This window comes from Coturnix japonica, chromosome 4 (assembly GCF_054131305.1).
Source record: "Coturnix japonica strain WE chromosome 4, WE-NBRP24, whole genome shotgun sequence".
NCBI classification, from domain to species: domain Eukaryota; kingdom Metazoa; phylum Chordata; class Aves; order Galliformes; family Phasianidae; genus Coturnix; species Coturnix japonica.
In genome coordinates, this window is record NC_140666.1 from 9,772,754 (window position 1) to 9,787,705 (window position 14,952).

General features: G+C 47.9%; 1 protein-coding gene and 1 long non-coding RNA gene across 2 annotated transcripts; one reads left to right on the top strand and one right to left on the bottom strand.

The window, feature by feature from the left end:
- Positions 1–5,563: 5,563 nt before the first annotated feature.
- On the bottom strand, positions 5,564–8,413 carry LOC116653403 (uncharacterized). The gene is made up of 3 exons (XR_004307150.2): positions 8,309–8,413; positions 7,914–7,952; positions 5,564–5,983 (listed from the first exon to the last, which is right to left on the bottom strand). It is a non-coding gene; the product is annotated as an uncharacterized LOC116653403 (long non-coding RNA).
- Positions 8,414–9,234: 821 nt separating this feature from the next.
- Positions 9,235–14,436, top strand: LOC107312653 (lysophosphatidic acid receptor 4-like). The gene is made up of 2 exons (XM_032444529.2): positions 9,235–9,411; positions 12,723–14,436. The coding sequence occupies exons 1-2, from the start codon at positions 9,374–9,376 to the stop codon at positions 13,414–13,416; spliced, it is 732 nt and encodes a 243-aa protein (XP_032300420.2). The 5' UTR covers positions 9,235–9,373; the 3' UTR covers positions 13,417–14,436.
- Positions 14,437–14,952: the final 516 nt, after the last annotated feature.

A 14,952-nucleotide genomic window follows, 5' to 3' on the forward strand; every position in this document is an offset into this window, starting at 1 on the left:
CTCACTGCATCACACCCTGCTGTCACCTGCTGCCTCAGTGCTTCCCACACACCACCCCACGCTCTCCCCACAGCCATAACCCAGCAGTGCTCCACTTGCAGCTCATCCCTGCTCGAGCACAACCTGTTCTGCCCTGCCCTGGAAGCCAGGAGGTGTCACCACAGGGACCAGTATCACCAATGGGTACACCAACCCAATTTTAACACAGCACATCACAGACTGGTGCCGTTTCACGGTGAACTACTTCTTGTCAAACCACTGTTGCAATATCTTTCCAAGAACTGTGAGTTTATGTTATTTTTTCCTTCATCTTCATTAAGGACCTTCTGTAATACTTGGAGTTTTGCAACTCCCTTTCAGCTCTTTGCATTTTCACCACACTCAGTGCAACAAAGCACATGCAGCAAGCAGCTCCCTCGACTGGCACACCTGCCCAGGTCGAGTTCAGCAAGCAGCAGTGCTCTGACCCAGTGGGTCTGCCCTGGGTGCAGGGCTGAGCCCTCTGCCCCACAGCCCCACATGTACCACAGAAGGCACAGGTTTTCCAGGGGACATTTGTTTCCCAGCAGCACAGCAGCTCTGGATGTGCTTCTCCCCCAGTTCACAAGGCAAAACTTTCTGGCAAGTGCAGAACTGTGAATACCATAAAGCAATAAAAACTGATCTCAGAAACATTTCTCTGCTTCTGGAGAATCGAGTTATCATTCAGAGGCACAGCTCGAAGTGGGAACTGCTTCCCTCCATAGATAACTCCCTCATGTACAAAGAAAGCAGTCCTGGGAAAAGAGAATTCCCCATTACAACTGGATATTTCAGATTTCACCACCAGCTCCAGTTAAGCACGTACACAGGTCATTTATAAATATACACACACTCACGATGCTGATTTAATTCCTGGAAAACCACATCCCACCTGGGAACTTTTTTTAATCAGGAAGTTATTCCTGTGTTGACTCTCAAGTGAGCTTTTTATTCTATATTTCCTATTCATTTATTTCTATTATTTCCAGTTTTATCCTGAAGCATCACTTCCAGTAACTGCCTTCTCTTTCTGGTGTTAATCACTGTGGATATTTGCCTCATTCTCTCCCTTGCTTGGCAGTTTCTAAGTCACACTGCAAACCTCTGACTGCTGGCTTTGATGAGTTGTGCCCATAGCAAGTGCACCGAGTGCTTTCAAATGTCTTCAGCTATTTAATTGCTTGTAAGCTCACAGCTCACTGCCTTTGTTCTTTGAGTCTGCCCTGTGGCTGTTATCATCTCTTACAGCATAGGCTGCACAATGAAGCAACAGCCACAGCACAAACGATGGACCTTTTGAAGAATGATGGCTCTTGACCCTCTTTAGCACCAAAGCTTCTCAGTCCTATCTTAATAAAGCTGGGGTGTTCCCTGCCCATCCATTTAATGACCTTGGGTGCTGCCAAGCTAGGAAAGGTGTCCTGCAACGAACAGAAGTTGCATATCTGACCTTTAAAGTCACTCATGCAATGTTAGTGCCACAGCAGCTCCAGGTGTGCATGCCCTGAGCTCTGGCAACAGCACCTGAAATACAAAGATGTGCTTGTTTCTGTGGGTCTGAACATTGCTGAAGATGCAAAGACTTTGCTGAAAGAGGAAAACTCTCCTGTGGAGGGGATGAAAAGTAACATACCCTGCTTTGATCTGGAGTGCTTTTTGTCCAGCGGATACCAGCGGTGGTTTTACACTTGCAAAGTTGAGATGCCCTGATATTTTGATTAAAGGCTGCAGGGAGCTCTTAGTTTTTGTTTTGAATTTGCAATGTATGGCACATATAGACAGATATGAGTGTGCTGGTGTAGCTTGTACTCATTTCTGTGGCTGCTCACGCAACAGAACCAGACCAGCTTTATGGGACCAGGCCAAAGAGGGACGCTGCGCTCCAGGATGGACACAGAGCCACAGCCACTGCCAGCCTCTCCCCCAGAGGTTCAGCTTCCCCAGCCAACTGTCCACACAACTGAGATTTATGGCTGAGAGTTTCCCCTGAAGATCATCCAACATCACAAAAACTGCCCTTTTTTGGGCAATCTGAACACTGCAATATGAATCAGCCACAGTTCTGTTTAACTTACATGCCAAGACTGAGGAGGATTGATATTAATGGCTGTTTATTCAGACACTTGTACTTAATTGGGGTTACAAAGGAACTGACAGGTCTGACGCCTACTCAGCACTTGCTGGGTTCCCAGCACCTGTCCTCCTGTCCCATCACCTGTGTCCCAGGTGCCATACTGCCATCATCCTTTTTTCCCCCCTGGAGTTCCTTGGTCCAAGCCAATACCAAGAGGACTCCATTGGTGAGATGCAGAGCCTGCCTTCCCATTCAGAGCATTTTACACATTCCAGTCCCCTCCTCCAGACAGGAGGAAAGCAAGTGGTAATTAAAGGCTGGGAGCCCTCTGCTTCCCCTCACAACCATCAGCAACACCCCCAGCACCAGCGATGCCCACGCTGGGTTATATTCATGGGCAGGCAGTACCTCTCCCCAACACCTGGGCTGGCAGAAAAAGCCATTTCCTCTGTAAACCACTGATGTGGCCTTAAAAACCAGAAGCCTGGTAATTCCCTGATTTAACAGATATGTTACACCACCCCCCACACTCTCTCCAGTTCTTTTACTGGCTTCAACAGACAGACAATCTGCTCAGTGACAACCTCGGAAACCCAACACCAACTTTCTCTGATCTCATGGCCTGAATCACCCTGAGCAGATAAAACCCACAATCACAAAGGCTACAGCTGCTCCATCCTAAATGAAACCCTGCCCCACCTGCTGACACTCCTTGCTCTCCCCTCTGCTCCAGGCTGCTGTGGGGAGACGACACTGGGAAGGTCACAGAGAAACCCCCAGCACCAAAATGACTTTAGTGGGTTTGGACTGTGAACTCACTTGAGCTCTGCAGGTAACCCAAGGGATCCGTGCACAGTCCAGAAACAAGGTGAGGTACAGATGAGCAGAGGAGCCACAGAGTGAGACCTGCAGACCAAGTTTACCTTCATCCCAGCCACAACTTCCCCAGTCATTTACCCCCTAAGCTCTGTCTTTGCCATAAAGGACACTAATTATTACTGTGAACTGGGGGTGCCTATGAGAATCAAAGCATTGAGTCCTCCAAAGGATGGGCTTGCCTACAGAAATGAGGGCTGCAGGCTCCTTGCAGAGGAGCCCTGATTTTGGGGAGGAGGTGGGAATGCTGCAGGTGGTCAAAGGCATAGCAGGGAATTTCCTGGCTGCACAACTCTACATCAGTGAAATAATCTTAATCAATACAAGTTTCTCAGCCTTTCCAACACAGTACACAGCAAGTACAGAATTGTTCACATCTCAATTAGCCCCAGCCACACAATATAAAAAAAAAAATAGCCCCAGCACAGTCCCAGCTCTAACCCCCATGGAAAAACCTCTTTACCTGTATTCTTCCTTCCATGTGCCTGAGTGCCTTCAGCCCCAGATGTGATGGAGGAAAGTCTCTGCAGCCTTCCGGTCACACTAGAAAGGCTTCAGGTGAGAGGTTCCCCTCTTCCAACCCCCAGCTGATGGAATTATGACATAGTTTCTCCTCCCATTGTGATTCACCTCCACACTCCACAAGAGCAAACCATACCCACCTTCTCCTGTTGAGGGGAGGTATATAAACCCATGAATGCTCAGAAGGAGCAGCTGTGCTCCATGTTGGTGCTGTATTCAATGGCTGACATGAAAAACAACATGTTGGGGTGGCCTTTGAGAGGAAGGTACAGTGACAACTGACATGGGGCAGATTCATCCACAGATCCATCCGTGACTGCGCTGTTTGTGCACTCATTTATCTACAGTTGGCTTTGGGATTTTTCCCCTCTCCATGCTCACACGTGGCTGTGTGCTGCCAGGTTAAACCTGCCTGCTCATAATTACATCACCAACATCAAAAATATTAAATAAGACCATGGAGAAATCATGACAATGGGGGACAATGGCCAATTTTTCAACATTTAAACAGTCTGAGCATTAGATAGGCCTAAATAACTCCCTTAGGACAGCTGGGCTTCCCATGTATATTTCTGGGGTTTCCAGTGAGTTTGACAATGGTGCAATTACTCTGTTCTCTTGGTTAACCATATTCTAAGCTCCTTTTGCCCATCTGTGTGTCCTCTGCAGGAAACAATTCACTAATGCCTGTCATCTGTCCAAATCAAACACATCTTACTAAGATGGGAATTGCATGGAGGAGCACAGAAGCATTTCCTCCTTTCATTTTTTTGGGCAAGAACAGCACTGTAAATAGCTCTTCAGATCTTCTGTTAGAAGCATAATAAATGTTTATTTCTGTCAACTGACCTTCCCCCGCTAAGGATGAGCAAAGCGGATTTCTGGTGAGCAATGAGAGCAGCTCCAGGAGTTTCTTTTTGCTCCTTTTTCAACTTCCCATAGCAAAGCAGCTCTACCTGATGGCCCTAGGAACAGTGATTTGGATGGAGACAAATCCTGGCAGTGGTTCTGGTCGGTCAGGACTCCAGGTCAATCAGTGTGGTTTTGGTGGGGCGTTACCCTCATAGAAATGTATGAGATTCCTCTGTTGAATGGGACAGATGTGGTCTTCCCATTCTGGCAGGAGAACATGGGTCACCAGATATGTCCATGTGTTTATGGCAAAGAGGATTTCTTCCTTCTGACCCCACAGGATTGCCCTTTGCCCTTGCAGGCTGTCTGCCTTCTTTAGGGTGTTCTTCAGAAGGTAATGTTTGCGCAGGAAATCTTCAGGCACATTTTTAGATCTAATTCAATTAAAACTCAAGAAGACCTGAACAAATTTTCCATTTCCTGGAGCTGGAAACAGAAATGTCATTCTGCTGAGCTCACCTACCTGCATCATGCCCAGATCCCAAGGGCTGCTTCCAGTGAAGACCTGAATTGACAGTTCCAATGAATCATCACTCCTACACAATGATAGTTTCCCATTCCAGTTTACGAGACTCAGCAAAGCCCAATTTTCTCCAAAAAGAAAGAAAGAGAGGAAGGAAAACAATCCCCAAATATCAGAAAACAAAGCCAACCACCCAAAGAGAAAACAAATAGAAGAAAATCTCAACCTCAGACCATCATGGCCTTGGAAAATGCCCAACACCAAATTGACAGACGCAGTTGTAAACATTTTCTCCTACAGTAGCTTTGAGGTGACCTCTCCTGCCTCAGGGGAAAAATAGGATTTGGAGTCGTACTCGGGAAAAGCATCACAAGTGTTTGTGGAGGAACAGTTTCCCAGAGGAAACGTGGAGGAGCAGCAGTGTGTCCTGCAGGCACTCAGAGGAGCAATTTTTTTGGGAAACCGGAGCTGATCCTTTGCCAGAACTTGCAGTCATTTCATACACTGGGTGGGAGACGTGTGTGTGCTACACACTGAGCAACAGGCATACGTGCTGCGCCAGAGCTCTCTCTCTATAAGCATAGCAAATGCTATTTCTTTCATGCTTGGAAGAAACAAGTGAAATGCAAAACACACTAACAAACATGTGCTGGAAATAGAGCTGCTTTGTCTCTCAGAGGAAAGGACCCAGAGGCTGTGGGCACACACAAAGCTGTTCCATTTATTGCACTAAGATGGCTGCCAGGACGCCAGAGATGAAGCAGGGATTGCACAGGCCCATTACTCCCAATGGGATGGCTAAATCCCAGTTCTTATCTCCCTGGAAGCGTTGGGTGAATGAAGCTCCTGTAGTCATTCCTGCTTCCAGCAGGTGCTCACACTGCCCTGTTTTGCTGCTAGAAGCAATGATAACATGAGGAGGACAGAGGGTGCTGCTCCAGATCTGAGCACCATTCTTCCTGAGGCTGCAGAAGTGAGCTCAGCCCCTCTGCTGCTGCATATCTGGGGGATGTGGATGTGGTTTTTCTGCCTTTGTCACATGCTTCACACTGGGTGAGGAACTCAGGTGTGAGGAACTGAGGGTTTTCGACACCAGCTGGACAATTCTTGGTGTTCTGCAGAAAGCAAACCCACCAGCCTGCAAAACAATGCACTCTCAGTCCCCCCCCCCCCCAATTCGATCTCTATGGGAAATGGAGGTGTCAGAACCATCTGGGATGAAACTGAAAGTCTCTAAAGAATTTTCATTGAGTTGTTTATGAAATGCAGAAGATAGGAAGAAAGTAAAACTTGGCGTATCTCAGCCTGAACTTGAGGCTCCCTTATTCAGGATAACCTCTCGCAGATGGTTATGGTTTTGGCTCTCGTTTTCCTAGAAAACATGGCAAGAAATCACCATAGATTCTTCCTAGTTGTCCCATGCGTCCCATCCCAGAGAACAAAGCCAAAACCCTTTGCCCATTTTATGATTAGACTGGATGACTAAATGTGCAAATCCTTCAGTATATGAATATGAAATACCACCAAGAAAGTTAGAAGTAAGGAGAGAACACAGAATAAATGATAACTCAGGTAAGTGAAGGCGTGTAAAAAGGGGATGCTTATCAGAAAGCCATCTTCAGAATAAATCGTAGGATGGCCTGGGTTGCAAAGGCCCACAATGCTCAACCAGTTCCAACCTCCTGCTGTGTGCAGGGTCACCAACCAAGCAGACCAGGCTGCCCAGAGCCACATCCAGCCTGGCCTTGAATGCCTGCAGGGATGGGGCATCCACAGCCTCCTTGGGCAACCTGTTCCTGTGCGTCACCACCCTCAAGGAGATCTCCCAGAGTGGGCCTCAGAGGAGGGAGGAAATCTCATTACAAGGAGACATTAAAAACAAACTGAGACAAAGCACTGGGTCAGTAACTGCAGCAAAAACATTCTGCTCTGCTTCTGTGGGTCCCAAACAGGGGTAAGAGTGTGCAGAAAAACCACGTGATGGATGGGAAGAAATGGGTGTGAGCGCTGAGGAGGGGTTTGCACAGAGTGTGTTGCAGTTCAGAGCCCAGGGCTGTGATCCCAGCACTGCAGGTCTACTGCATCTTCACTTGGAAAAGTCATCAGCTGAGAACATGCAGCTTCAAGCAGGAGATCCCCAAAGCTACAGGGATGAAGAGGAATCTTCTCCCTGCTGCTTGTGCTCTGGGGTGAGGCATTTCCCAATGCAATGCTTGTTTCATAATTAGAAATGCTGGCTAAGCAGAAAGGAAGGAAACAAGCAAGCCAAAACCAGGCAAGATTTGCATTAACCTTCATGCATCTCAGTTCTTCCTACACTTCTGTGCTTCACCACCATTACTTTGTCCGTTTGACCTTTTATCTTGATCCATTCAATTAGACAGAAAAGATGAGGCCATAAATCTTTTCACTGCTCCTTCATAGAGAAACCTGTCCTATCAGCTGTGCAAAAAGGGCCCATGAATTCATTTGAGCCACATGCACCCCAGCACTTACTGCAGAAATGGAGAACAGAGTCAAGAAAACAAATATTCTATATCCTCCATGTCTTGCTTTACCCATGCACAGCTGTAGTGCATTCCTGCTGCTCCTCAAGGGGTGCACATCCCAGAGAGGGCAAGGAGGATGGCTGGAGAATGGTGGTGTTGGCACGACCTGAGGAAGGGTTAAGCCACAAAGAACAGAAATTTGGACTCGTTTCATAGAATGGAGCTGCAGAGTAATTGGAAACAAAATCTGCTTTCTAACAGCTTCCTCAAAATCTTCAAGAACGTTGGGAAAAAACCTCAGCAACACCCATGCAGTACGGGTGATGTCATTCCACTGGGTTGCCTCGAAAAAGATCCCTGCATGGTATGAAAGGGAAGAAACCAGGAATGGGATTGTTTGAGATGGGCAGAGCCCCTGGGGGGTGCATTACAAAGCAGGGGAGAGGGTCAGCAGTGAGAGAGAGGGGAAGGAGTGGGAAGCAAAGCAGCGCTGGAAATGCTCTGGTTTGAAAAGCAAAGTGGAGCATTTTGGGCAGAGAAATCAATGTTTTCTTACCTGCTGTTGAATTCTAGTGAAATCAGATTGTATTCCAGTCTCCAAGAGGTGGGGGAAGGGGGAAAGAAAGAAAGGTGAAGAACAGCATTAACCGATGTACAGAGCTGGCCAAGCACTCAAACAAGGGCGCAGCACAAAGCAAACAGGGTATGGAAAAGCACTGGAAATCATCTCATGCTCACACACAGATCGGTGCAAGGCAGCTTTTAGGGCTGGGTGTGCAGGAAGGGACACTGTGTGTGGACCCAGGGGGAGGGAGGTGAGTGGGGCTGCCCGGAGGCTGCAGGCTGGAGGAGGCACTGTGGTGCTGGGAGGAGTGGAGGGGTTTCCTTTATCTTTCCAGCAATGGGCAAAGGTTATGAACAGGCAGGGTGCTGGGGAGGTGTGTGACTCACCTGCAGGATTTGCGCTCTCACAGCTGAGAAGTCTGTTCTGTCATCCTGACAAGCAAAACGCTCCAGTGTCATGGGAAGGAACGGTGGCTGTGAAAATAAAAGCCCCTGCAGCACACATGAACTTGTTCTTATCAAAATCAAATACAAAACCAAATAGAAATCAAAGCCCAAAGCTGGGCTCACAGGGCGCAAAGGAGCACAGCCTTTATCAGCACCTTTAATTCTCTGTTCTGTTGTAGGAGCTCTGAGTGTGAGCCTGGTGCTTAGGATGGGTTGGGAGCAATGCCCCATGCTTATAGAACAGTCAGGTTGGGAAAGCCCTCTCAGACCCCCAGCCCACCCCACTGGTGCCCATCCCCACATCCCTCAGTGATACATCCCTGCCATTCTGGAGCACCTCCATGTGCTCCCTGTCCATGGTTAGCTGTGCCAACACATCACTGCTCTTTGGGAGAAGGAATTGTTGCTAATATCCACTCCTCTCATGGGATTTGCTCTTCTCTGTGGTGTCTGCAGGACACTTCTCCCCTTCCCCACCACACCGAGCCATGTGACAGGACTCACCCACATCCAATACCCTCTGCTCAACCTGTGTCACCCCCAGAGAACAACAGGTGGAGGCCAATGTCAGCGTCACAGCATCACACCCAGGTAACCCCAGCAACACCAACACAAACACACAGCAGGATGGCCCGGTCTGGCAGGCTGCAGCACTGCTCCAGGTACATTGCAGTGCTCACAAGAAACTCCTTGTGTTCACAACCAGCATGCAATAACTCATGCACTGTGAGCCCACACTCCCCCACAATCCACTCCAGATGTGGCTGTGTGTTTGAGGAAGTGTCTGGGACTCCCCTGCCACAAAGGCCATCAGTTTTTCCAGACGGCTGAAAGTGCTGAGGCAGTCCATACTACCATGATTCAGGTCTTGTGAAACCTCCCTGGGATGGAGCTCGACAAAGCAAAACCCTCTCTGACGTGGTGTGAGCACGGCATTATCTATAAAAGCCTGAGAGTGATCCAAGGGAACGGCGCACTGCTGCGGAGCACACACAGCACACGGTGATGGGGAGAGACAACACCAGCTGCTTTTTTCAGCAAATGTAAGTATTTTGGCTTTTAAACAGAGTGGAAGCTCACAGCGCCCAATGGCAGTCAGGGAGGTCAGTGGTGCTTTGGGTGTTCTGCTCCCCTGTGTGTTCTTAGGCATGATTCCAAGAGGAATTTTGGAAGGAAGTCTTTGCTGAGAGCAGTGGATATTTTTATGTACCTCGCAGGTTGCAGAGACATAGCAAGGACAGAACGAGGGCTGTGGAAGTCACCGTTCACTGGAATTTGTGAGGTGTCCCAGGAGGATAATTTTGGTAGGGAATAAAAACCAGAGTAGATGGAAATGTGCCATGGGCTGAGGCTTCGTCTGAAAAAGTGTAAACAGAACCTATCTGAATGGCACTGTCCCCAGGAAGCACTGAAGCAGTGGGTGACATGGGACAGAACCATGAGAGGCTGCTGGAGAGCCCTGATCTCAGAGCTGGCACGGTTTGGGCTGCCCTGTGCCAGGAGCATTGCCCAGCTCCTCTCTATTTACTGGAGCAGTGCATCCTGGCAGCACTTGGAGCTCTCCCAGCCCCAAGACTGGCTGATTTCTGCCAGGTTCCTCAGTTGGAAGGAGAAGCATTCCCACCTACAGCCAGCTGCTGAGAGATAAACATCCCAATGCCCTCGGCAAGGGAGGAAATGGAACCTGGTTCAGCTGCATTCTGGGTGGGAGCTGTAAGCACCAAATCACAGTGTGTAAGGGGTAGATGGAGGCAACAACAATGGCCCTGTATTGGGAGCAGGAGGGACACTTCGGGCACAACTTGGATGGACAGTGGGAAGGCATCATCCTTTGGGAAACTACAACTCCTTTCCAAAGCCCATTGCAACCTTACGTGGAATGCAGTGTTATGTAAAGATTTCAGGAAGAGAAGATGTGAAACACGCGCTGGGCAACACCCATCATCAGGAGGGGCTTTGCGTCATCACCCTGGGACCCCCAGTACCCAGGAGCTCAGTGCTGAAATGCTTCACGTGGCCATGATGAAGATCTGCTGTAAATCCAGTTGGAGGTGTTGCTTTCCTTTCAAACTTATGTGGAAAGAAAGATGGAGGAAATACCTGAATGGACAGACAGACCAAAGAAGCCTGGTTTTATGGCAAGCCTTCCTTTTGGTTCAGTTTATTTTGCAGTTAATGTTTATCTGCACATTCTCCAGAGGAGATGTAAAACCCCAGGTCAAGGAGCTGCACACTTCCCTCGCCCATTGAACCGCCCAAACCAGTTCTAATTTGTTTGCTCCCCTCCTGGGAATCACAGCCTTGAATTCAGCTGAAGTCCTCTGGCCAAAAACATCGATCTCCTTCACGCAGCAGCCAGGTCACAGGGACTTTTCATCATGCAAGAATTCATTATAGAGATCCACTGTCAAAAAAAACCCATCCTTAACATACCTGATGATCTTAGAGTTCTTTTCCAACCTTAGTGATTCCTTGAGTCAAGATAAGGAGGAACTTCCCTGAGTAACAGAACAAATCAGAGCTCAGCTATACGTAGCACAGCTTGGCTTTCCTCCACTACCAGCTAGAGGGACAACCTTTCACACTGCAGGTTGGGAGGGGTTGCTCCAACAGCAGATCCTCGTTCCAGCAATGGTCTTTATCCAAGCAAGTGGTCAAACTGATGCTCAGAGATCAACCCTCCTCTTCACCTCTACTTCCATCAGCAGTGAGGCAATGCCGTGTCCTGGCAGGTTAGTGGACTGTAAGGGGTTGCAATGGCAAAGACCCTTGTCTTAATGGAGGGAGACTGAATTACAGGGAAGTGTTGCTCTTGACAGAAAACATGTATTTTTTCTAGTTAATCACTGTGGAAAATGAAGGTAAGATGAACCACATCCAAATTCAGCCACAGTACAGCTGAGTTTTTCCTACCTCTTCGGCAAAGGATTCCCCCAGGTTGGCTCAGGTACATAAATAGAAGATAAAAGGTGCCTACGGATCTTGGATGAGTCAGTCTGTGTGAGTAACCAAGCCTCAACAAGCAACGGGAATCCCACCCTCCCAAATGCTGGCTCGTGTAGTGCTTTTCCTCAGGAATTACACAGAATTACCACTTTGGCATCATCTCATGACAATAAAAATCAAGCAGGAACCACAGCAGCCACCCAGTTCTGTTGGGTAACTACAGGAAGGCCTTGCATGCAGTACAGGCCCCGGAGTGCTCCTACCAGGGGGAGCAACATTGCCATTTCCTTCATCTGCGATCTTAATTGACATCAGAGCAATTTAACAAATGAGCATCTCTTCTAATCCAAGCTGCTCAATGATGACTCCTTCCTCTCTGAATCATGTTTTAGCTTTCTTTCATGGGCTTCAATCCACATCAAACACTGCCAGCAGTCAATACCTTTCTCAAACTGCCAGCCTCACAAATGGTTACAGTATTCTTGCTCATGTGTTACAGCAGACTTCATAAGCTAACTCAATAAGCATGGGCCTGTCCCTTATTCTGCAGATCCTCCTCTGACACATAATTCCTACCATTTTGGATAATTAGCCTCTCATTTTTCCGCCCCTCTAGGCATGACTTAATTGTAGCTTCTCCTCGTCTGCATTGCCTGTCTTAGTCCTTTTTAAGAATGTCTTATAACACAATATCAAAAGTCTTAATAAAATCCAAAATATGCATTTTATACGCATATCTTGAATTTTATATAGAAATCTGTTGTAGATGCTTGTTAACTGCTTTCTGCCCCCAGGGTCTATCACCCTGCTAGAGAAGGGAGCTTGGCCAACTCAGTATGCTTCACCTGAGAGAAATCCCCATTGTGTTTCCTTATCTCCACTCCATCACTAAGATAATGTGTTGGGTTATTTTAGCAGCTTGCTGGGAAGGGGCCCCTCTTGTTTCTCCCTGAGGGTCTGCTTTTCTTCTCCAAGTTTTCTGGAGTTTAGGACTCCTCAGTGATAATCACAAATATCTCTGAAACTGCTTCATCCAATTTCAAAGGCAATGGATTCCTTGCTGCCAAACTGTTGGTTCGCTGTGGCAAGCTGGAAAAAAAAACCACCCTTGAATAATGGAAGTAGCACTATTCTCACTATTCTGACCTTAGTTTCCCAGTATTTGCCCAGTTATTACAGTTCCCTGCATTAATTACGAGAAGATGCTAAGATCCCCTGGGTTTGTAGGCCATTCCTTTCATAATTGATGCTCTGTGAGGATTTCACACACTGAACGACTCTAAATCTGGGTAAAAACAAATGCCACAGCAGTGCTGCAGTGTGAGAGTGTCTGTACAAGCATGTTATATTTGTCTGGAATGTATCCTACCAGTCCTACATGCAACCACCTTCTTTATATGCATTCCAGGTATGCTTCCCTAGCTGGCATTTCCAGAGGGAGAGACCACATGAAGGATTTCAGAAGATACCTAGTGCTTAAATACATCCAGTACCTTGTCCTGTCATCTTCTAATGCCATCAGCACCCTGCTGGGTGTGCTGGGCAGTGGGTACGTGATGCTCATCCTGCAGTCCTCCAGAGTTTCCTCCAAATCCACTGCAGTTTTCATCTCTAGCCTAGCAAAAGCGGACCTCCTTGTTTTTGTGAGTGCTGTTGCTGAGCTGTTCCTGTGGACCTCCAGCGCTGCCATCCCACACACAGCATTCACACCAGCACTGCTGCAGAACCTCCTGATGGCCAACACGCACATCAGTGCACTGCTGCTCAGCTGTGTGGCTGTGGAGGCATACCTCATCACCTTCCTCCCCATGGAGTCCCGAAGCCTGCGGACAGTGAAGAATGCTGGGCTGACCTCCAGGGCCATCTGGCTGCTGGTTGCTGCTGAGTGTGCCCTGCTGCAGGTTGATGATGTCCTGAAGGCCAGCAGCACTTTTCCGTCCTGCAGCCCTGGTGTCTGGCTGCTCCACCTCTCCAGCGGGGCTGCAGCCCTCCTCAGGGCCCTCAGCTGCCTCCTGGGCATTATTCTAAGGATTGTCAATGTGTACATCTACTACAAAATATTCTTCAGCGTGTCCAACAGATCTGCAGTGAGAACAAAGTAGTGCAAATGGCCAAAGGGATCAGCATGTCAACACTAGGCAGAAGGCCCTCCAACACAAGTGGTCTGAAAACCTTCCAACAGCCAGGAAGCCAGGGCTTGTGTTTTGGAACAAAAATGTGACCTGTTTTCTAATGCTATTAGCTTGGTGATGAGGATCGTGGGAGCCTGGAACCCATAGGTTGTGCCATGAAGCAGCACGGTGCCATATTGGGTGTTCTCAGTCTGGAGTCTGTTTGCTCTGCAGGTAAAACAAATGGCATCTTGTGAAGGATGGTGAGAAGTGAAGCTATCCAAATATATTTATATAAAAACAACACTTAGAGGCTTACTCACTCAGGGATGCATTGAGCCAAGAGCTGTAAAATTGTATACTAAAACCATTATTTATGTCCTACAGTCTCTAACTCAGGTGAAGCACGGGGCTCAGCAGTAAGATCAGGAGATAAGGGGAGTCCAAGGGACGTTTGAGAGATGAAACCACTTTGATGTGTTCTGCAGTCTGTGTTCATTCAAAGTCCTTGCTACCCCCCACCAGATCTCTGCTTCTACATCAGAACCCAAGCAGTGGCCATGTGGGTGTACGTGGCTGGCTCTAAGTGATGAAAGCACTGAGCTCTTACCTACAGCTGCTACAATTCTTTACAACAGTCCTTTGGTTGCAGTAATGGACTTCAAAAAAAGCAAACCAAGAAGCAATGGATATGGTCATTATACAGAAACATTGCAGAGGCTGTCAGCTTAAGTGCCATAACAACAAATAGCAGCAGCGTCAGAGTCACTGCCTGCAGGAATGAGGGGCCAGAAGCACACAGAGGGCTCATGGCAAATCAGGGCAGCACCAAAACACATCTCCTAATGAGCTTTGCTGCAATGCCATCAGTTAGGATGCTGCCTAACTAAGCTGATTGCTTCTGCAAGGAGGAGTTAATAACTTGTACTGTGATGTGTCCTGGTTCTGGAAGCTCAAAGAGAAAAGAAACCTGAAGTGCTGCAATCAATAAAGCTCTGCTTGTCAAAGCACACACATGGTTAGAAATGTGTATTCTTTCCAAGGATCCCTCACTGCTGTGCTTTCAGCAGCTCCTCCATTTGCCCATGCCCCATTGAGAGCAGATCAGAGCTTTGCTACAAAAGACCCACAGGACTTTGAGTCCCAAACCCCACACCTGGCAGCAGCATTTATGTGCCTGATTTTTGTGATGGGTGTTTTGCCCTTAAACCAACCATCTTTTCCTTAAGGAAATGATGAAAGCAACTACTGAGCACAACTTGGCTTGGACAGCACCCAGAAGGAGGCAGCCTATAGCAAAATGCAGCAGGAAGTTACTCACAGCTGGAGCTGGGCTCCTAAAACCAAGCTGTGTGTGCAGCTTCTTTTGCTCTTGCCCAGAGAGCAGCATTATTCCTGCAGCAGCTGTAGAGCAGCACAGCTTCCCCCCTTGGGAAATCACACTGCCTGCTTTGCTTTCCCATCAGGTCAGTTCTGTGGCCCTCAGAGTCTGCATGGTCTATTTCTTGCTTTATCTTAAAGGTTTTA